The following is a 24152-nucleotide window of genomic DNA, read 5'->3' on the forward strand; positions in this document are numbered from 1 at the left end:
GATCAGTTGTCCCGGATTAGGTCAAGAGAGCCGTCGGAGGGAGTCAATGATGACTTTCCTAACGCACATCTGTTCCAAATTGTGGTACTACCTTCGTGGTATGCAAACATTGGGGAATACTTGTCCACCTCTCGGTTCCCAGCCGAGATGTTACCGAGTGAGAGAAGGAAGTTGGTCTTGAGAAGCAGGACATTCCAGCTAATTAATGGGTTGCTGTATAAAATGGGACCTGACCAAGTCCTCAGAAGGTGTGTGATGGAAGAAGAGATTCTGGGAAGCACACAAAGGGCCTGTAGGAGGCCACATGGGTCCAGACACCACCGCACGCAAAGTATTGCTGGCCAGACTATGGTGGCCCGCCTTGTATAATGATGCACGAGAATGGGTGGTGGGCTGTGATACTTGCCAAAGGGCAGGAAAACCATTAAAGCAAGACTTTATGCCCCTCAATCCATCCCATGCCCAGGAGTTGTTTGAATGCTGGGGTCTAGATTTCATTGGACCTTTGAAGGCCAACAAAACACGAAGATATCGTTACATTGTGGTGGCGACAGAATACCTTACCAAGTGGGCTGAGGCGCGAGCACTGCTGGATAACTCAGCTTTGAGTACAACCAAGTTCATTTATGAACAAATCATCACAAGGTACGACATCCCAATCCAACTGACGAGTGATCGCGATGGGCACTTTGTGAATCATGTCGTCAAACTGCTAACAACTGAACTCAAGATTTTTCATTCCTTGTCAAGCCCGTACTACCCGAGGGCCAACGGGCAGGCCGAGGCCACTAATAAAATATTGGTGTCTATGATCTATAAGTCCTGCGGAGTTGAACAGGAAGATTGGGAAGAGAAGTTGCCATCCATACTATGGGCATACAGGACCACCTACAAAGTCACGACAGGCCAAACACCCTTTCAGTTAATGTACGGCCAGGAGGCCATTGTACTGACAAAATTCATGGTTCCGAGGTTAAGGATTGCAATCGAGAATCGCCTAGTAGACATGGAAAGCCCGCGGGAGCGGTTGTACGCGTTAGGCAAGTTGGATGAACGCAGAATGATGGCCCAATGGGCCACTGAAGCTGCCCAATAAAGACGAAAATTTTGGCATGACAAACACATCCGGTGCATGGAATTTCGTCCAAGGCAGTGTGTGTTGAAGTATAATGGGCGGAAAGAGATTAAGCCTGGGAAATTTAAAGTCCGATGGCTGGGGCCAAATAAAATCCGCGAGGTAGCTGCGAATGGAGCAATTAAGTTGTCCACATTGGGTGACCAACCGATAAAGGAGACGGTAAACGGGTCAAAATTGAAAATTTACCACCACAGGCAGTAGCTGAATGACCCAGCTCGTCCGAAGGCGAGGGTCAGCCAGACAAATTGAAAAGGTAATTACATAATTTTTGGTTTAGTTAGAAAAAAAGAAATTAAAAGAAAAAAATAAATAAATATATATATATATATATAAATAAATAAAAAGTACGGTCATGTTATTACGTACGGTTGAGGAATAAGTAATAAAATAAACAGTCCGAGTTACATTTTGGTAATTCGTACGGTGGGCAAAGAATCTGTACAATGGAGGCAAACCACGATTTCAATACAGACTAAAGGAGAGTTCGTACAGTGGGAAGGAGATTTCAAATCCGTACATGCCTAGGTGATTAGAAGTAGTCGTACGGTCAAAGTGGAGGCATGAAATCCGTATGGTAGCTAAGGAGAGGAGTTCGTACAAGCATTCAAATCTGTACATTGGCAACAAGTGAGCATACTAAAACCGTATGGTAGCACAAAGACCACGTGAAATCCATACTGCGAGGTGATTTTGAAATCCGTACGGCCCAAGCAGATTTCGTACGGCCACGCACGCATATAAAATTCGTACGGTGGCGCAAGAACATATCGAACTTCGTACAGTCATCAGGGGAGGACAACCGTACGACCGCGTGAGCAGAGGACGTCATACGACGAAGGAAAACGGAGGGTCGTACGACGACAACATAAAAAATCCATACGATCGAAGAACATAAGCCAGCATCGTACATGAAATCCTTACGGTCGAGCAGTGATCCCACAGCGTAAAAAAAAAAAGGGTGACAAAGCAATGTTCCGTACAATTTCCCAGTTTGTACATCGGCTGTAGATGAAGACAAAAGACCGTACAAGCTATCCATTGCATTGGGGAAGCCGTACAACATAGCGTACAACGTGTCGTACAAGGGATTGCATAAAAAGTAGAAGTCGCTGTACAAGGTAAACCATAACGGAATTTGAAAAAGTTTATTAAGTGTTGATACGGGCAATCAAAACTAATTGATGGAGTTAGGAAAACCAAGACTAGGGAAGCTGGACTGGCGAAAACGGTTGCAGCAGTTAGACCAACCATCTAAGTCAAGGAAAATGGCAGAAGGAAGCACAACAACCAAGGACAAGGGTAAGCGGGTGCTGCAGTCTGGAGTAAAAGTTGTAGGGCCAGCAAATACAGGAAAGGCCAAAAAGAAGACAATGCCGGAGAAAATCACACCTGACACTGTTACATTTGAAGGATTGAGTGGAAATGTATGCAGGACTTGGTGGCTGGAGACCCCAGATAATTATGTGATTAAGGAATCTCTCAGGAAAGCACGGGTGCATTGGGTAATCCAAATGCCCATCTTTGCGATCAAGGATTTCGAATCATGTCTGCGAATGATGGTGGCCACATATGACAGCGCGACGCGGGCATCCACTTTCTCTTACTAGCAGAGCACTGTGACCGTCTCCTTTGCACCCGACGATTTTGCTAGGGCATTTGGCATACCAGATGAGGGAAAGAAAATAGACAAGAATGCCACTAAGATGTCGCCAGAGAGGAAAGAGCAACTGCTGCAGTTGATTTGTCAAAGTGATCTCTCTGAACAGGAATGGGCAGTGATCAAGGCACCTAAGGGCAGAGGGTTGAAAAAGTCCTACATCGTTCCAGGAGATTGGCAGTGTCTGCTGGATGTTATGAAAAGAAGACTTACGGAAGCCATCAGGGCATTAGACATGATGGTACCCATGATTGCACTTATGAATGGCCTGAGGAATGGGACGACGTACAATTGGGTTGCAGTCTTATCTGACAGAATTGATGAATTTTTGATCCTACAGCACAAAGATTTTTACATGCCGTTCCATGCCATAGGGTTGTTCCTGGATGCTGTATGCACACAGGTCTCTCCGGAGAAGCATGTCTGGAAACCTCGGAAGACGTTGGACCCCTCACAGCCAGCCCTTTTCTATTAGACCCACCTGGACACCATCGTAGGTAGCGAGGAAGCCCATTCCAATAGGAAACGAAGGAGACCACCACATGTAGTAGTGTTAGAACATGAGTAGGAGATAGAGACAGTTGACGAGGATGCAGAAGAAGAGGATGATAGTAGTGCAGAGGAAGGGGAAGATTCTGAGGACACTTCTTCTAGGAGTAGCCAGAGTCACGACACATTTCGCCTTGATAGCCGGAAAGAAGTAGAGAAAACCCCTTGCACAGAGGAGAGTAGTGGCCATGCAGTGTCTTTTGGGCACGTGATGAGAGGAATCCGTGGATTACCGGTGGGTGGAGTGCGACCTGCGGGAGTAGGCCGACTAGTGTATGCACTAGTAGTATTGACTCAGGATGGAGGACTGACACCTCTCTAGACTTCGGAGGTGACGGTGGGAGCCATTCTAGTCATACCCATCCCAAGATTTGGGCAGTTGAGACCTCGACCTTCATTGCCTACACCCTCTAGGGTCGCCACAACAGTTCCGACAAAGGAGGTTCCAGTAGTGTCATTGGTTCCCAGCGAACCTCCTTGCATTGGGTCTTCCGTATGGAGGGAACTGGTACGTACGGAGGTCACGGTAGCAAAGGGCACGGTGACCAGAGATGATGATGCCACCATGGATGCGTGGCTGGGTCGCTATGAGATGCCTCCTATGAGACCACTGGGACCCTCGCCTGCCTCACCCCAGCCACATCCTTTTCCTGAGATTGTGGACCTCGATGAGGGTAGTTCTCATCAGGAGGCGGGACAACAGGAGTTGGCAATGGACTTCCTGCAAGACATTGTTGGGTTTGAGGAAGATGACAGAGATGCAGCAACAAGAGCATGCCACTACCAAGAGCCAGTCGGAGGGCATAGAGATATTTTTGGCAGAGATGGGAGCCAGTGCACAGAGGATGGCAGCAGAGGTTGAGGCCAGTGCACGAAGATTGGCAGCCTCTGTTCAGGAGCTGACTCTCGGGCAGTCTGCCGTTGAGGGACTCATCGCCTTTGCCACCGAAGGGTGTGCTGAGGAGTTTTGGAGATGTTTTGAGGCCAGGGGTTGGCGTGTTGTGGAGACTCTCGAGATGTTGGCGGATTGGAGTGAGGAGACGACTGGGGTTAGTGGAGTACACTTGCTGCTACAATGGGTAGAGCAAGCCTTCCAAGACAGGTACTACCAACTCAGACGTACCCAGCATGGTGCCTCGACAGTAGAGACAGAGCGGGTGGCGGCCATCACAACTCGGGAGAAGCTAGCCACTCACATGCATATGATGGAGATGGAGTTGGCACAACAGAGGGCCCGAGCGACCAGCCTAGAGGAGGAGTTGGCTCGTGCCAAGGCAAAATTGGCCCAGGAGATGGCAGGGCGTGCACACGAGGTAGCAGAACGGGCAGCCCTTGAGACCCATCTCACATCTACCTTAGAGGAGTTGGATGGGAAGCAAAAGGAGCTTATGGAAGCAATTTTTATGGTGAAACGTTCTAGGGAGAGGCAGTTGGTAGCTGAGCGAGATCTCCAACATCAGACACAACAGGTTCACCAGCTGAGGGAGCAGTTGGCAACGACACCACCACCGGCCCCTTCTTCATCTAGGACGCCCTCTGTACCCCCTCAGCTTTGATTTTCATGTTTGGTCTTGGTGTCATTTCCCATTTTGTTTGTACGTCGTCAAGAGACAACCTCCTTTTTGGGGGGGGATGATGTTGTCGGGTAATCATGTCATAGTGTAATTAGAATGTTACGTGTGTTAAGGGTCGGTGGTTACGTGACGGTTGTCGGCAGTTGGCACCGGACAACCTGCACCGACACCTATATATATGTACTTGGTTTCCTATTTCAATGTGTAGATATTGTCGAAGAAAGCTATGTTTTGAATGTTCTGGCGTTTGGCCTTAATGAATACAGACATATGAGTTCTTCTCTTTACTTGTATTTCTGTATACTGTCACATTTCCTACATTTCTGTACTGTTATGCACTGAATACACACACACCCCTCAGGGGCAAAACAACACACTTAGCATGATCATGATCTCATTTCAAACAATAGACTGCAAAAAACCTTAGTTCACGGATTTGGGGGGTCAAAGGAAGTGGAAGACCTTAGTTCGTGGATTTGAGGCATCAAAGGAAGTCCCATTCCTTAGGTCATGGATTTTGAAGGGCAAAGGAAGTGATGTCAATGCCTTGGTTGACTAAAGGAAGTGCTGTCAATGCCTTGGTTGGGAAAAGGAAGTGCTTCAAGGTGCCAATACAACTTGCTCAACTAGCTGGTTCAAGGCATTTCCACCAACTGTGGGAATATTTTGACTTATCCCAATCACCATGATATTTCAATTAAAGTTCATCTTCGCCAAGCATAGAGACTCCATCACTTTGGTTGGGGATCTAAGAGGTCAAAGGAAGTGAGTTCAAGTGTTCAACTTGCTCGCACAACTACCTTGCCTTATCCCATGATTGTTTAAGCCTTGACTTGTCCTCCCTTCAAGCACTCATTCTCCTTTAACAATTCTCCAAACCCAGCACTTCATCTCTGATTTTGCAGGCAAATGATGATGATCAAATGGAATGTTCATCATGAAATCATTGATTTCTAAGATATTGAAAAGCCACACTGACTCAATTCGACCCAAAGGGAGAGAAGTGACCTGATCACCTCTTGTCAACCTAAGACACTATACTTCCTCGAGTGAAAAGCTAATAGCTAAAGACTCCACAACTAACCTAGAAAGCAGAAAAAAGTGGGGGTCCCCATTTGCAATGGGGGAATGTGTGAAAACGTCACAACAAGCAGATTATTAACAAAATATTGACAGTGTTCAATGTATCTTGAGAGACTTAGATGTGTGTCCAAGTGAAGATTCAATATTGGTGGTTTTCTAATATCCAGTTTGCCTCTTTTTATCAAAACAAAATCTGCAAATTCATTAGTCTTGTGTGGAATTAGACCTGCAACTATCTTGTCATTATTGTTGGATGCGTTTGATACTAGGTGGTGAAGATTTCTAAGCACTTGTTCGCTGTCCAGACCTGGTGTAGCATATTCTAGTGCATATCAGACCCATACCAGCAACCATATTCACCTTCATCTGAGGTATACTAATATTGTTTTCGATTTGGGTGATTTTGCTTATGTTACCTGTCATCATTTTGGGGTACAAACAATAGATATTATTTGTATCAACATTTATTATCAGCAACTAATCCTCTCATGATGATGTTTATGATGCAAATGTTCTAACATTGTAATGTTTCGAATGGTCTTAATGCCAAAAGCTTCTTTTCATGCATTTTAAATTGTACCACTGGATGGTAGTACTGCCAGTCAGTTCCTATTGTTGTTTGGTGGTACTTACCTTGCTAAAAACTGGTTCGTTGTAATCGCCCACCACTGGACAAGTGGAAGGAGCTTGTTATTACTTTCAGTTTTTTAAGCTTTCCCACTAAAAATTGGATGTGCCCTTACGCTTTCCCATGAAAGTGGACGTGTCATTGTAATTCCAGCTGAATAAGAAGATGTTTACTTTCCTATATTGTGTGGACCCCACTAAATAAGTGGTTTGACTTTGGCCGGCTTGCCACCAAATGCTTTCTTTCCAACAGTTGATTTCAGTTTAGTTGTATTATGTAAATTTTTGGTTTATAGTTTTAGGTTTTAGATCTTAATGAGCTTCCCCTTATAACTTGAAGAACGGTTTTACCATATGTGTTGTTCCATTTTGTATTGTTTAACAAAACACAAATTAAAATGTTGACAAACTGTGAGCATGCTACTTTGCTTCTAAAGACCTAGATTTAGAGATTGCTTGGGATAAATCAACCGTATCCATAATTTACATTCTACTACAATTATCTTCTTTTACTATTTAGTATCAAAATATGTTATTAAAATATGGTATCTACCTAAGTTACAAGGTTCGAATTCGAATTCAAATTCGACAACCATGAAATTTGGATGAAATTCGACAAAACAAAAATTTGAAAAAAATTCGGATAAAATTCGCCTTCTATAATTTTGTTTATTTTTAAATATATGTATACTTCTAATAAATTATCAGAATAGCGACTCTTGTTGGAGAAAATCTGAGGGCGACCCAGCAGTTGCAAACACCCATGACCCAATAGATACAAAGCATATACAAAGAATACCCACGACCAGCTGAGTTGTGTTTAGAGGCGGATAGCAGTGCTTTTTAGAAGAAATTTGATTAAATTCGATTTTTTTTATAGAAGTTTGAAATTCGATTAAATTCGGACCTCATCCATGAAAATCGCTGTATCCTGTGACTTAGGTATTTACCCATAGATACTTATTTAAGCAAATATCAAATTTCTTGAGTGCATTCAAGGACTCATCTTTCATGTTGTAATTAAAGGAGTTGATGCAAAAATGTTGGATAACAAGTGTTTTCATTTTGTCTAAACAAGTGTTTTCATGTTGTAATTAAAGGATTGTTGGGCATGTAGAAATCGTCTCTTGATCCATATTCTTTTCTTGACAATTTTCAGAACTTTTCTTTATAACCTCCATTTATTTGGACAGGAATTCAGTCTTACCTTTGTATTTGTGTGGATTCAATTCAAAAAAATATCTTTATATTACTAACCCTTGTTCTAACATCTTTTCTTTTCTCCAGGTCAATTTTTTTTAAATCAATTTCTTCTTTTAACCTAAGTTCTTGTTATTTTTCCCATGTTGTGAGGTGAACCATCTGTTGTTCCATTGCATGAGGTTTGATATTGATAAATTTGCTATTGTTTAGCCATATAATTAAAATTGTTAAATTTTTTGTTTGATTTGTCAATGTAATTGTTTCATTTTTCTTTGTGATTATAAGTATTTTTTCACTTTTGGTAAGGCCTTATTTGTTACAAGAGGTGTGGATAGTTATAGAGTCAAGAGTAATAAGAAATAATGAAAGCTGAAAAAGATATTACCTGTTAATTTTATTTTTGATAATGAAATTATGCAATCTTTTAAGTGTAAAGTTGACAATGGTAATACTTTAGCTTTATCATATTCTGTTTACAAGATTTAATGAACTTCAGCTCTAGTAAAAAAATGGTTGTTATGTCAAACATTAGAATGGTAATTATTAGGGTTTACATTTTTCTTCTTACAATAATGATCTTTTGCTTAGACGAAAAGCTGCCTTCACTTTTAAGTAAAAGCGGTTCTATATTTTAGAGCCAAAAGGAAGCTCTGGATTATTACCTTTATTTATTTTTTATTTCTCTTATTAATTCACTTATCTAATTATTGCTCCTTGACTTCTAAGTATACAAGATAATAGTTTCTCATGGGACAAATCAGAAAATGCTCTAATGCCAGTTGGAGCACAACTACTTATAGATAATAGTTATACCAATATAGCAATATTTTCATATAAATTTTTAAACAAAATTGCAGTATTTATATCACAAATGGAGTTATAAAAGGTTTAGCCCTCTAAGAAGGATAGTTAATATCCTTTCTCTTCCCAGGGACTACATCCATGTGACAAGAGGAAAAGCATCAGCGAGTATAAGACCCTTTTTCCTGGCATTGATTTTTCTATGGTAAGATATTAAGCAGCTGTTCTGTCAGGTTGTTGAATTAACCGTTATTGTTTATTCCTTAGAAATGGTTTCTTGTATAAGATGATTATTCCTATATTTGTGTGGATGATGGTTTCTTGTCTTTTAGTTTAGTTTTATTGTATTCTGATTTTTATTTTAACCATGGGAGCTGAAGTCCAGACCCTTTCTTATTACTTTTTATAGGTAGAAACAGATGAAGATGTTTTGTGGAAGCCAGATACTAGAGAAAAAGACAATGAAGTTGCAGCTCGTGGAAGAGCTTTCATTAACTGGTTTGTATCAATGATAATCCATGTCAAGCTTTTACCCACAAAGACATAAGGTACTATCCTAGAAATTTTGCAGTACACATGATATATATGCTAACAGATTACTCAGTCCTCTCATGGAAGTCTTGAATCATTACTGTGTGTGTCAAAAATGGAAGTGCAGTTACTTTTAACAAAGTCATACAATAAGATGAATGTAATACTTTAGTCTTTGGAAGGCCAATTTTGAAGATAATACTGCTGCTCAATAGGGTATCACATTTCTGCACAACTTTTACCATTGTTCTAATATTACAAAGTAAAATGTGTTGTCAGGTAATTAAGCATTAAGGTAAATTGTGTTAACATCGGCAGTTAACCCGTCCGTTGTCGGCAGTTGGCACCGGGTAACTGACCAAACTCCTTTATATTGTATCTGTTTCCAGTCTTTGGACATGCTATTGTAGTCGAACATATTGCTATCATTGTATGTACTGGCTTATTATTAATCAATAGAACACTTGTGAGTTCCATATATTCTGTGTACTTTTGTCATTTATGCAATGTCTTAACCTGACACCCTATGGGGAAAACATTTGGCGCCGCTACCTAAGTAAAAGCCTGGGAGCAACGGGAAAAGGACGTACTACATGGCACACGGATAATGGGACAACCATTACCAGAAGGAACGAGTGACCCTGACAAAGAACCCGAAGAATTGTTCGAGGGGGAAAAGACACTCACGAAGGGTTTCTCCTGCATCCTACAGGCGGCAATTGAAACACACGTACGGAGGGAAGCCACCGCCGAAGATGTCCCAGAAGATGCTGTGTGGAGTTCGTTCGGAGTAAGCGCCGCTGTGAATTGGTTGATGAGCGAACTACCTAACCTTTTGGCACAAGGATTTTTGGCTCTCCAGAACCGAAGGGAAGACATCTACCGAGAGAACCGATGGCAGCAAATTCTACGGGAATTTAGGGAGCGCCAAGAAGATGAGCGCAATACATGAACTCTGACGGTCAGAGAGAATAAATAAGAACACCCCATTGTAATGAGTATGTCAATGACATACGTTATGTACGAGGGATGAAGTAATAAAAGTTTTTTTTGGTTGTGTACATGGTGTGTGCTTGTTGTGTACAGAAGTGATTTATGCCCAATATACTAAATAAAGACAAAAATAAAAAGATACAAAGTGACGAATGGGAAGTGGCACAAAGAGCGTTGAATCTGAAACAACAAATAGAACGAAGGCGTAGGCTAAGGCAGCTTGCCAACGGACGACCGACCGAGGGGTTGCTCGAAGGGAACCCAGGAGGTGTCACGGAGGTTGCAGAGGCAGAGATAGACGGAGAGAATTACACTCTCTACACTGTTGTAGGGTTGCCCGAAGGGAACCTAGAAGAAGTCACGGAGGGTGCCGAAGGAGAACTCTACAATTCGCCAGAATACCACCATAGGATAAGAAGTCGCGAAGAGTTGGTGGAACAAACAAAGCGAAATCTAAACCTGATTGACGCTACCAGAGACCTACTAAAGAACTTATCCATTTCGAAGGACAACTAGAGGGAGACAACCAACCGGAGGGAGACGACCAAAGGTGACGGTATGGCCGAAGGTGCCAAGGGAACACAAGGGTACCGTACAGGAGGCAATTTGTTTGGTTCGGGGTCAGCAACCTTCTCCAAAAGACCCACGAGTGGAGGATCAGGTGCAAGAGGCGAAGGTGGCGGATCACCGGGTACAACCACACAAGGCATCAGAGGAGCGAGACCCAGCGGTGGGATGGCAAGTAAACAGAAATTGCCAAAGTTCACAGGGGACGGCAAGGAAGACCCCGTACGGCACTGCCACACATGTGAAACTATTTGGTCTGCCAACGGAGTGACGGACCAGGATGAGTGGGTACAGCAGTTCCCAGCCACGTTACGTGGGGTTGCCATAGATTGGTACTCCGATGTTGACAAGCAAAAAGTGGCCACATGGGCCAATCTACAGAAGGAATTCAAGGAGGAGTTTCGGTTGCTCCGTGATGACAATGAAATCGTAGCCGAGATATACAGTACCAAACAAGGTCCCAAGGAGACAGTACGGGCATACAGCCGGAGGCTGAAAGAATTGCTGGGTAAAATGGAAAGCCAACCCGCAGATGGGTTGAAGAAATGATGGTTCGTTGAAGGGTTGAAATCCTCCCTACGGAAGAAGATGAAAATTGTACCCTCGACGTCATATGACGACGCCTATAATAGGGTGATGGACCTCGAGAGTGAACACAAAACGTCAAAGAAGAAGAAAAGTAATAAATACTCATTCGACGATGATGGAGACTCTGACGGGGAAAGCAGCAACGGTGGCAAATCGAGTAAAAAGGTGCATGCACTCCAAAAGGATATGGAAGGAATGCTGAAAGAATTCAAAGCCATGAAGGGGAGTACAAGTAAGACTGAAGAAAACGACGTGTGGTGTACGGATTGTAGGAGTGACGGACATACCAAGGGGTCCTGCCCTAAGAAGGCTTTCTGCGACATTTGTCAATTTGTCGGACATTTGACAAAGGAATGTCCCTACAATATGAAAACCAGGAGCCAACAAGTTCTCTTCACGCAAGAGCAACTGGCCGTTGGAACTTCACAGAAAGCCAACAATAATGCATCATCTAGCGGATACCGGAACAACCAGCGAGGGGGAAGACCAATAATAACAATAATAATAGGAGCCGGATCCAATATGATGCGAAGGGACGACCAATGATCCAGTGTCGAGCCTGCAATCAATGGGGCCACTTTGCCAGGGAATGCACCTCAGAAGAAACTCCACAAAAACTATGCAAATGGTGTGGGCCTGGAGACCATGATGATGGAACTTGCCCAAAGTCTGGAGTGAACTTGCTCAACATTGACAGGACGGAGGAACGGGTATTGGCAATCACACGGTCACAGGCAAAGAAAGCCACATACCCGGACCCCCGCACGGAGAAGCAACGAGCGCTAGAGGCGAAGGCTGAAGTGGCGAAGGAAATGTTGGCACAAGGGAACACTCAAGAAGCGACAAGCACTTCTTGCTCTGAGGCCGAGGAAAATATCCTGAATCAAATGTTGCACGTTGAAGTACCTGTGAAGATGAAGGACCTCCTAGAAATGATGCCGCAATTACGTACGACACTCCTACGTACGGTGCAAGTAACTTCACAGAGTCGGGTGACCCGGAATATGGATGTTCCTAGCAGAACACCAACAGACCCATTGGTCGTGACACTATACAGTGGTCAGCACCCGACGGTGGTAGAAATGGGAATACTTGGCACCATTTTGACTGACACCATTGTTGACGGCGGGTTGGGAGTGAATGTGCTTTCGAAAGAAACCTGGAAGAAGCTTGACAAGCCGACACTGTGGCCATCAACCTTCAACTTACTGGGAGCGGATCAACATGGTATCAAACCTCTTGGAACGCTCATGGCGCAACAAGTGACCATCGGGACACAACCATTTGTCCTCGACTTTGTGGTGATTCCGCTCACCAAGAAAGGATATGACGCCATTCTTGGCAGAGAGTGGTTGGTGGCGGCCAGAGCGAATCACAATTGGAAGCGTAACACGCTGTCCATGGAGAAAGCCGGGCGAAAATTTATTATCGACTTGAACACACAACTAGTGAGTGGCGGAGTTGACAAAGGAAAGTACGGAAGGGAATCGGATGAGGAAGGCGTCTTGGGAATCCAAGGATGTTCGGAAGATGAGACCAATTCCCTTAATGGGCTCTTCCACTGGCAAATGGAAGTCTACGAGCTACTGTATGGGTGCAACATGTTGCAGGTTGACGAGGAGCTGGACAAAAATGAATTTCCGCCAGCATACGAGGAATACACGGAAGGGGATGCTCCTGTCAACGAGGCACCAACACATAGGTTTGACATGACGAAACCAATCCGGTACGAAGAGTCCGTAAAACCTACAAACCTCGGCACGGAAGCAGAGTCAAGGAACATCCTGGTTGGCGACGACTGGAATCCAGTCCTGAAAGTCGCCGCGTTTAAAATATTCATGGAATACAAGGATGTATTCGCCTGGATGTACAAGGACCTCAAAGGGGTGCCGCCAGAACTGTGCGTACACCAAATTTCACTCGTACCGGGGGTTGTACCTATACAGAAGAGGCCATACAAAATGAATAAAAACTATGCTGCGAGAGTGAATGATGAAATTGAACGTATGTTCGAAGTCGGGATTATTTTTAAAGTGCAGACCAACAAGTGGGTGTCGCCCATAGTGATATCCCTTAAAAAGGAGGCAAACCAAACCCGAATCTGCGTGAATTTCAGATGCCTTAACGCGGTCACCATAAAGGACCCGTTTCCAATACCATTTACGGATAGCATCTTGGAGGAAATGGCCGATCATGAAATTTATTCATTTATGGATGGATTTTCTGGGTGTAACCAAATATCCATTGCCAAAGAGGACAAATTAAAAACGACCTTTGTAGTGGAAGATGGCGTGTACGTGTATAACCGAATGCCATTCGGGTTATGCAACGCACCAGCGACATTCCAACGGATAATCCTTCACATATTTGGCAAGATGTCAGTAGGGAACTTCAAGGCATTCTTTGACGACTAGTCCATCTACAGTAACCAGGATGCACATCTGGCCGCACTTGGCGAATGCATGGAGAGATGCAGGCGAGCTCGCCTAGCACTCAATCCCCAAAAATGCAGATTCATGGTGCCTCAAGGGAAGCTGTTAGGACACATAGTGTGTAAGGCTGGACTCAAGACTGGCCCGGACAAGATTCGGGTGATAGTGGAAATGGAGGCATCGACAGATGTCACGGGAGTCAAATCCTTCCTAGGACACATAGGGTATTACAAGCGGTTTATCAAAAATTTTACTCAAGTATCCTGCCCTCTGGACAAGCTGACGAGGAGAGGTGAATGATATGCATGGGGGACGGCTCAGGCAGAAGCCTTCCAAGAACTGGAGTCACGGTTGGTAGGTGCGCCAATCCTAACATATCCGAATTGGGACAAAGAGTTCCATGTACACGTCGACGCATCAAATTTTGCCATAGGGGCCACACTGGCGTAGGTTGGCAATCACGGGCTAGATCACCCGGTATACTTCGCGAGCAAACTCTTGTCAAAGGCGGAAAAAAACTATAGTACGACAGAGAGGGAAGCCCAGGGGATGGTGTACTCCGTCCAGAAGTTTAGACATTACTTACTGGCCACGTCGTTCATATTCTATGTGGACCACCAGGCGTTAATGTACCTGATGAATAAGCTAATCATTCAGGGGTGAATTAGCTAATGGTTGCTGCTGCTGCAGGAGTTTACATTCAACATTATTGTACGACCTGGGAAAAGCCATGTGATAGCCAACCAGCTATCTAGAATCAAGTCAGGGGAGCCGGCGGAAGGAGTAAATGAAGACTTCTCGGACGCCCACTTATTCCACATTGTCGTTCTTCCTGCTTGGTACACAAGTATCGGGGAATATCTATCGACATCACAATTCCCTAGGAGAGATGCCACCAGGGGAGCGAAGGAAGCTCGTACTAAGGAGTAAGACGTTTCAACTCATTAATGGCCTTTTGTATAAAATGGTACTTGACCAGGTCCTACGGCGATGTGTCCTAGAGGAAGAAATTCAAGGTGTTTTACAAGAAGCACATGAAGGCTCGACAGGAGGGCACATGGGGCTTGACACCACGGCCAGGAAAGTTCTATTGGTAGGGCTATGGTGGCCGACACTACACAATGATGCCTGGGAGTGGGTGACAAGTTGTGACACGTGCCAACAGGCGGGGAGGCCGCTGAAGAGGGATTTTATGCCCCTCAACCCATCCAATGCCCAGGAACTATTTGAACGATGGGGGTTGGATTTCATCGGACCTTTGAAGGCAAGTCGAGCCCGACGGTGCAGATAATCACATAATCAGTTGTCTTGATTTGGATTTAAAAGGAGGAAGAAATCCATCTTCTCATACACACCTTAACCAAGTTTGGGGTCAGCCTTGAACATTTGAACATACCTAAGCAATTCTATTTGCCCTTTTCCAGCCATGGTCTCTCTTCTACCAAAGCAATCCTATATTCATAGGCTTCCTTCGTATTCACGTTGCCGTAAACACCAACTAAGCAATTTTATCCCATGTAAAGCTTCTCCAAGATACCTAAATTCCTTTCTTCACCACTCTCATTTTGACTTAGTACGGGACATTACCAAAGAGCTCAAAGCAATTCACAATTTGCTGAAGTACAGTGAAAACACAATACCTACCTTGAAAATGTCTTGTCTAGATTCCTTAATTATGCTTGAAAGCTATATGAAAAAATGGAAAAATTGAACGATTGGATGGAAGAAATTAGCAGGGCTGTGAAGCAGCATGAAAAATCCCTTGATGCCATTAATGACATGAAACTGTTCAAATCTGCAGAGAGGCGAATTGCTGCAATCATCCAAAAGCTTGCTGATATTAATCCTACTGCAAAGTGTGGCCAGTCAAGCAGAATTTCGATGGAGGAAAATTTTCATTGGAGCAAAAAAATTCTATTGAAAAATTGTGTGCATATTGAATATATAAGTTACACCATTTTTAAACAGAAATAAAATGATTGGTGTAGGATTTTATTTACTCAATCTGATTTAAAAACACAATAAAAAGTTGACAACTAAAAATAATACTTAGGGTAAAAGATATGGGTGTTAAATTTAGTCTAAAGTTGCATTTTGGGGCATGTTTATCAGTATAGAAGCATTTTAGGGCACATCTTTAGCATACTGTTGCATTTTGTCTATGTTTTAGTACACAATCACTTTCTAGTCTACAGTCATGTTTGAGGGCATATTTTCCAATATAAATGCATTCTTAGGGCATGTAATAGGGATAGCAAGAATACCAATGTTTGCAATGGGGCATTTTTAATTCCTAGCATTTTAGAAAGTTGAGTTAATCTAGGAAAAACATGTCCATGAAAAAAAGTCATGAGTACTTGGCAACTCATTGAGAGCTATGCAAGTTTGCAAACTATGCTTAAGATGATTGACATCCTCCTAGAAGTGGGAATTATCTTTTGTTGAATCTGCAATATGTGTGGGGCCAACATAATCTGCCATTGTTGGGTCATTGCTCGAACCTTTCATAACAACTAGAGCCTCAAATAACAACATCATCCAACACGATCTCATCAAACCAAAGAATCCACAAATGTCACCATAGAAGGAGCCTCCAGATGATGATTGGGATCAAGCTTCACCCTGTTGTCATTGGGAATATAGGCCCAAGCAAGATTGCCAAAAGTTAATTTGTATGATAATAAATGGCTTCTTGGAACTCTGCTTTTGTAGGAACAGTGTTTGCAATATAGTTAGCACTTAGCACAACAAACAATGTCAGCTCAAAATTTATCAGGCGTACCAGTGGCTTGGATCATACATCACACCATCTCAACCAATAATTTAAAATTTTTTTTTTTTCTTCATTAAATCATTTTGTTGGGGGCTGATACAATCAAGGATAGGGTGTTAAATTATTGATAGTGTTGTCCTTACAGCCAAGTCCCAAACTCACTCAGTACACACATTATACAAATATGACAAAAATGAGGTTGATTTTTTTCAGACAGACAGCACCAACCCAAGATTTTATTAACTGCTGCAAGTCATGCTACATGTGTATATTAATTGCTGCAAAACTTAACACATTAGAGGCAGATTATTATATGCATATTTTGTTTGCAACCACTTCCCTCTGGATAGGAAAGACCCCCACTTATTCCAGACTGAATCTTAAAGATTGGTACCCAGGGCAGTGCCAACTTTTTGCCTTCACACTGACTCATGACCTCCACTTCTTCGGTTCATACTGTTGTGATGCTTTGAACCATAGCAACAACTACTGCAGTATTATCAGATTACTTAACTAATGATGATGCTCATGTGCTTCAAAGCCAATGGAAGAGATTGGTTGTCTTTCTGGGCCCCCCTAAAAGGTATATCAATTGCATAAATTTGAATCTGACCAACACAGGACATTTTAAACCCAGTATAATTATATATAAATTTACCAATGGTATGCCACAGCATTGGTAACTCAGTGGACCTGACAAGATGGGTTTTACTTTCAAAACATGTACTCTCACAGTCACAATTATTATAATTCCAACAAGGGAAAACCTTTTTTAGAGATAATTACCAACAAGATGTGCTATATAGTTGGAAAAGTAAAACGTCAAGGGCACCTCACATACATTATTTGAATTTAAATTTATATAATGTTCAATGCTAATAAATATGAATTTATTTTTGCCCATGTGCTTTTAAAGGAAGTGCAAATATTGTTTGAGTCTCATTATCATGAAAAGGATTCTTGCAAGACTAATTATGTGCCAGCTAAAAGGGTTCCTTGTTTATGCAGGTTATTGACACGAAAGGAAAAAGAAATAGCAATTGTTTCACATAGTGCATTTTTCATATACGCTTTGGCCCTCTTTGGAGAGGATTGTCATCCCTTAGTTAGAAATGAGATTCGCAAACCGTAAGTGGAGGAATTATAAATGATTTGTTAAATCTAATATATGGAACATTATGTGGAAACATGAAAATTTTGGCATTGAAGATTGTGCATTCCAAGTTCAATTACTTATTCTAGTCTAGTAATATATCAATTTACTCCTGCATATTGCTTAAGAAATTTGAAATCAATGCATATACTGCATGTATGGATTAGAGGCATGTGAATGATCCATTTTGATCAGAGGATTTGTTTTGATAAAACAAACAAATATATGAAAGGAAATTAAATGTTTTACAGTTTCATAAGTCCTGGTCTAGAATGGACTTAGCAGCGTTGGTATTTCTGCTGTAGACCATGTGTACATTGATACCACAATTTACCCAAAAACATAAACACAAATGGGCTTGACAAACTTGCCTTGATTTCTTATGACTGATTCGATACCAATAATTATTGATACAAAAATAAACTGCATGCATCTCTTTCGGACTGCATACAGTTGTAAAAGGAGCAAATATGTGACTACATACAGCTGTAGCAAAAATTTATGATTACATACAGATGTAGAAAGAAAATATATAGCTGCTGAATGAGAACATTCACTGGCAACCCCTTTTATCAATGGGAAATGGTGTTATTGCAAACTGTTGTGGAATAAGAGCATACAGCTGTAGTGAACAGTTTTGTTATTGCATACAACTGTGAAGTGAAAATCTATCTATATAATGAGAGGACAGCTGCAACCCTTTTTAATCCATAGGCAAACATGTGAATACAACCATAGATTAAGAGCATATAACTGTATAAGGACAGAAAATAATTTAGCAGGATGTGGTACTTCTTGTTGCAAGGGATATGGAGGCACAGAGAAGTGTCTTTTGTGTTAGGGCCGTTGAAAAAACACATGATAAGAGCGGGGAAATTATATAGATGGGAATCAGTAACAATGCAAGCAAAAAATAAATGGACAAGTCTATTTGTATTAATGGTGTAGAAATAAGCAGGCACACACCCTTCGGAACAAGGAGGCTAAAAATTTAACATGCAAAGAACAAAGTGAAAAAGGAGACAAAATCATATTATGCTGCCCATAGGCTATAACATTTTAGAAAACTTGATGCTTGATATAACAATGGGTTTCGATGTGTCTATGTACATATCCAAAATGAGCTGACCAAGCACATATCTAAAGGATGCCAACATAAATAAGGCACTTACCCTAAAATTCATTAGAAAGTCCTCGGATAAGATTAAAAACATCAAAATCCCCCCTTAAGGTTGACTATGGAGGTTTGTTGCTAAACCTATTGTGGAGCAATAACACTTACAAGAGACCCTTGAAGGCTGATTAAAGACTGAAGATAAAGATATACATTGACATATTGAAGGATATGCAAGGTTGTGTATGTAATGCTAAATAATTAACTTCTTACGCTATGTTGTATTTGACTATGTTTTAATTATTTAAGAGCTTGTGGGTAGTCATTAGGAGTAGGTTATAAGTAGTGTCAATGGTTGAGTTCGATGTGGCAACCATCGGCACTTAAAATGGATTCTTGTAGTTTGGTAAGGGTGACTATCCTTAGTTGATCATACCTAGTCTACATGTATGTACACAAGCTCTTTTTAAATAAAGCTGCTATTGTGTTTGTCATGTCCTGTTTCCAGTCAATCTAAGTCCATACATATTAGGTTTGTACTTGTCTCTTCCCCATTTCCATATGTTGTGTGTTTTACCTTCCTAAATATGTATTTTTTTCTAACTCTACTCTTCCCTTCTTTCTATGGAATTTTCGGACTTCTATATCTTGTCATGTGTTCCATTAGACACCTTGCCTCACCATTGTATTTTTCATACTTTACCTTGTCATTATCATTTCTTGACCCTTGACACATCATCCTTTAGTTGAGTTTTTTGTTATGGCTGACACCCAATCCCCAATATTTTCACCTTTTGAAATGTTTTCTTTCTTAACTTCCTAGCACGTATCATATTGTTTCAAGTAGCTTGTTTTTGGCACCATTATTTTTGAAGTGGAACCTTTCCCACCCATGACACCATTCAATTTTGAAGTTGCAGATGTACATAGTGGCCGACTTGTTTTTTTTGTGGAGGATATAGAAGAGCGAATGCTTTCATCCAGATGATCATCTACACTTAACCAAATTTCTTTCAAAATTTGTTTTGAGAACTTGTGTTCAAGCATGTAGAAATGAGGATGAAAACCTGTAGATCTATCAAAGATTAGCGTATGAAATCCCCTTGATTTCGAAGTTAGAGGACACCGCCCCTTTAGTTGAAGGATGATCTCAATTAGAGGTCACATTGGAGCTTCATTTTTCATGGATTCAGCTGTATTGTTTGGTGTTGTTTGTCATTTTTCATGCATATAAAGCCTTGATTAGAGGGAAAAGAAGTGCTACCACAAGGAATGACAAATAAAGCACCAAGGATTGTATCAACAAAGAGAATGGAGAGGATTTTCCATCATGGACAAGCCACATGGGAAACTTTGTGTCTGGTGATTGTAACAAAACTTGTCGAAGGAGCATCTTGGAAAAGCAAAGTAGTCAGCAGCATTCCTCCAAGGAGACCACCAAATAGAGGCTTTGAGCACATCATTGAGTTGGAGGAGAGCGTGAAGTTTATCATCTCCACTCCCTACTACCACGGTAGGAGACATAAGGAGGAAATTGAAAAGGCCATTAAGGTGTAGATAGATAAATTACATATTAGTTTACTTTGATATGTTGTAAACTTGATGGAAATAGTTAAGACTCATTAGTGGGGTTGAGTAGTTGGGTAGTTTACCAATGGTTGGAAATTTCTTAGCAACCATGAACAAGTTTATATATTTCCTTGAGTCAAGACAAGGGACCACATCATGAAAGAAGTTCCTACCCCCAAACTTTGTATCAAATGCATTGATGAATAAAATATGCTTTTTACTCTCAAATTATAAATGGTTGAGTTTGTTCTTATCTACATCAATTCTTCATGAATAACTTTGTTTACTTAATTGTATTAATTGCTTAACCATAGTGCAAGTAAAAATTCGGCGTCATTTCTGTTAAGAATATAGCTTCATTCGGATTGAAGCAATCTGTATATACGTACATACACACACACACACACACACACACACACACACACACACACATATATATATATATATATTACTTTATATAATAAATTAATAATCGATATGGTTCAGAATAATCCCGATAACTATCGGGGTCGAATTAGTTAGTGAGCCCGAGCACCGTCATTGTTAACTAATGAACATCAGCAGTGAACAAGGGACGGAGGGTCATGTCCCCGTAGGGTCATGACTCTACGTGACATAAGCCACGTAGAATTCATGCCCCTGCGTGGACATGACTCTCCATCCTTATATATGCAAAGGCGTCGACAACTTGCTGGTAATTGAAATCAATAACTGTGGCAATCTCATGACCCAACAAGCTGTCGACATTATCGTAGAAGATTAATATAACAGAGTTATATAAATACACAGTGGAGGAAAACATATTCATTGCAGTGATCTCATTAAAGTCCATCCTTCCTAAATATTATCAGACTGTTATCTTCTCTATCTCTGGTTCAGATTCCTTAACATGGTATCAGAGCCAAGTTGGTAGAGAAATAATAAAAATAGAAACACCTCTTTTCTAAAAAATTCAGACTTGCATTCAGAACAATTCAGAACAATTATGGTGAACAATGTTAGAGTGGAGGATAGACTTGAAGGCGCATCCAACTTTGTCTCATGGAGAATTCGAATAACAACAATTCTTCAAGAACTCGAACTAGATGCATACATAGAAGAAGACACTAAGATGCCCAAAGATGAGCCAGAGAAAACAACCTAGAAAAGACACAACAACAAGGCTAAGAAAATCATAATTGATGTTGTTAAAGATCACATTCTCCCAACCATCTCAAAACTAACTACAGCTTATGATATGTTCAAGACCATTCAAAACTCATATGAAATAAATAATGCAAGCAGATTGCTCACTTTAAAGCAGCAATTAATGCATATCTACATGAACAAAGGAGAAACAATTACATCCTATTTCATGAAGATTTCAGAGTTGAAAGACCAATTATCAACTATTGGAAATAATGTAAATGATATGGAGCTATCTCTAATAGCACTTAAGGGATTACCATTCAGTTGGGAATCCTTTATTCAAGGCATTAGTGCCTGTCCGACACTACCAAAATTCGATCAACTCAAGAATGATTGCACTCAAGAAGAATCTCGACTAATCACAAGAGGATTGGGTCCAAACAAAGAGGGAGAAATTCAAGAACTACATGCTAACACAAGCAACAAAGGGAAAAAAAGGAAGTTCAAATGGAAGAGAGGAAATAACCACAAAAGCAGAGACTTCTCCAAGATCCAATGCTACAAGTGTGATAAATTTGGACACACTCACAAATTTTGTCTAGAAAGAAAGAAAGCTCAAGCTACCATAGCTGAAGTCAAGGAAGTAGAGAATCCTCTATTTTTCTTAGCCTTATCAAGTGAACTAAACTCAAACAAACATATGTGGATAATCAACAATGGAGCATCACGACACATAACCGGATTTAGAGATCAATTTGAAACCTTTGAAGACCACTCAACTGAAGAAGTTACAATAGGAGACAATTCTACCTATCCAGTGAAAGGAATTGGGATCTGCTGAATTCAATTAAGAACAAGAGTTACATTACAATTGAAAGATGTTCTTTTTGTACCAGTATCAAAAGGAATTTGGTCTCTATTTTAGGACTAGCTGATTAGGGATATCGTGTCACCTTCAATGAAGATAAAGTTCTACTCTGGCCTAAAAATTCTAACATAAAGAATGCTATTTCTTTGGGATCTAGAGATGGTAGTTTATACAAATTATGTAATATTCAAAAACAAGCACTAAATCATGAAGTATCAAACTCTGATGAAATTTGGCATAGAAGATTAGGACATCTTCGATTTAGTGCCCTACCTTCTATAGGAAAGATTACCACGGGATTACCCAATCTAAAATCTGATCATGTTGGAACTTGTAAAGGATGTGCTCTAGAGAAAAACTCAAAAGGGTCCTTTCCCTCAAGTGAACACAAATCAAAAGTTGTACTAAAACTTGTCCACACTGATTTGTGTGGTCCAATGTCATTACCATCACTAGGGGGATTCTTGTATTACATGATATTGTTGATGACTACTATAGGAAAACATGGATCTATTTCATAAAACTCAAGGAATCAAATGAAGTGTTATTAAAATTCAAAGAATTTAAAGCCTTAGTGGAAAATCAAACTAGGAAGAAAATAAAGACTCTAAGATCAAATAATGGGGGTGAATACATCTCTGAAAATTTTAAAGAATTCTGCATTTTTGTTGGGATTAAGAGGGAGTGTACTGTACCTTATAATCCTTAACAGAATGGAGTCACAGAAAGAAAAAACAGAACCATCATCGAAGCCGCCAAAGCCATGATGCATGATCAAAATCTACATATCTCATTTTGGGTTGAAGCCTCAAATACAGTTGTGTATATTCAAAACAGATGCCCTCATTCAATCCTAGAGAATATAACACCTAAAGAAGCCTTTACAGGAAATAAACTAGATTTAAGCCATCTAAGAATCTTTGGTTGCCACGTGTATATTCACGTTCCTAAAGAAAAGATAACCAAATGAGAACCCTCTAGGAAGAAAGGCATATTTGTTGGCTACAGTGAAACCACTAAAGGATACAGAGTCTATATTCCAGGACGAAGATCTATTGAAATCAGTAGAGATGTCAAATTTGAAGAAGATGCTACTTATAAACTCTCTCTAAGTGCAGAAGATGATCTAACCACAGAATCAAATGAAAATCTTACAATTGAGAATTAGAGGGAGAATACCATAGAAAGTCATGAACTTCAATCACCTAATTTCGAGAATGCTGAAAATCCTAACAACAAGAAAAGACCACTATGGGCAAGAAAGATGATTGAAGAAAATAATGTGGAACCTGATGAAATCTTCAAAGAGAATAAGAAAACAAGAAGTCAATCATGCTATGTTGCACTCATGACTGAACTTACAAAATCTGAACCATCAAATGTTGAAGAAGCCTTAACATGTCAAGCTTGGAAAGATGCAATGATTGAGGAATACCAATCTATCTTAAAGAATGATGTCTGGGACATTGTACCTAGACCAAAAGAAAAATCAGTTGTCTCATCAAAGTGGTTATTCAAAATCAAATATGCACCAAATGGTAGTATTGAAAAACACAAAGCTAGATTCATTGCCAAGGGGTTCTCTCAAAAGGCTGGCATTGATTACGAAGAGACATTTGCTCCAGTTGCCCGATATACTTCTGTGAGAACCATCATTGCCATTGCAGCTTCCAAAGGGTGGAAGATACACATGATATAAACCTCTGTGTGTAGACTAAAAAAAGCTCTCTATGGCCTTAAGCAAGCTCCCAGGGCATGGTACGAAAGGATAGATAGCTATCTCTCCAAACTAGGATATTCCAAA

At 40.9% G+C, this 24152-nt stretch overlaps 1 protein-coding gene and 1 long non-coding RNA gene across 3 annotated transcripts in view; one reads left to right on the plus strand and one right to left on the minus strand.

Moving 5' to 3' along the window:
• Positions 1 to 24152, plus strand: part of LOC131074813 (phosphoglycerate mutase-like protein) — an 89238-nt gene that overhangs the window by 39373 nt on the left and 25713 nt on the right. For both annotated transcript variants that reach the window (XM_058011505.2, XM_058011503.2), the window contains 3 exons: positions 8763 to 8837; positions 9042 to 9130; positions 17525 to 17644. In XM_058011505.2, the coding sequence (XP_057867488.1) occupies positions 8763 to 8837; positions 9042 to 9130; positions 17525 to 17644 (284 nt within the window). The remainder of the gene's footprint in view (positions 1 to 8762; positions 8838 to 9041; positions 9131 to 17524; positions 17645 to 24152) is intronic.
• The window catches only part of LOC131074814 (uncharacterized), a 77856-nt gene that overhangs the window by 32588 nt on the left and 21116 nt on the right, over positions 1 to 24152 (minus strand). The gene's annotated exons all lie outside the window — the stretch shown is intronic.

This window comes from Cryptomeria japonica, chromosome 6 (assembly GCF_030272615.1).
Source record: "Cryptomeria japonica chromosome 6, Sugi_1.0, whole genome shotgun sequence".
NCBI classification, from domain to species: Eukaryota; Viridiplantae; Streptophyta; class Pinopsida; order Cupressales; family Cupressaceae; genus Cryptomeria; species Cryptomeria japonica.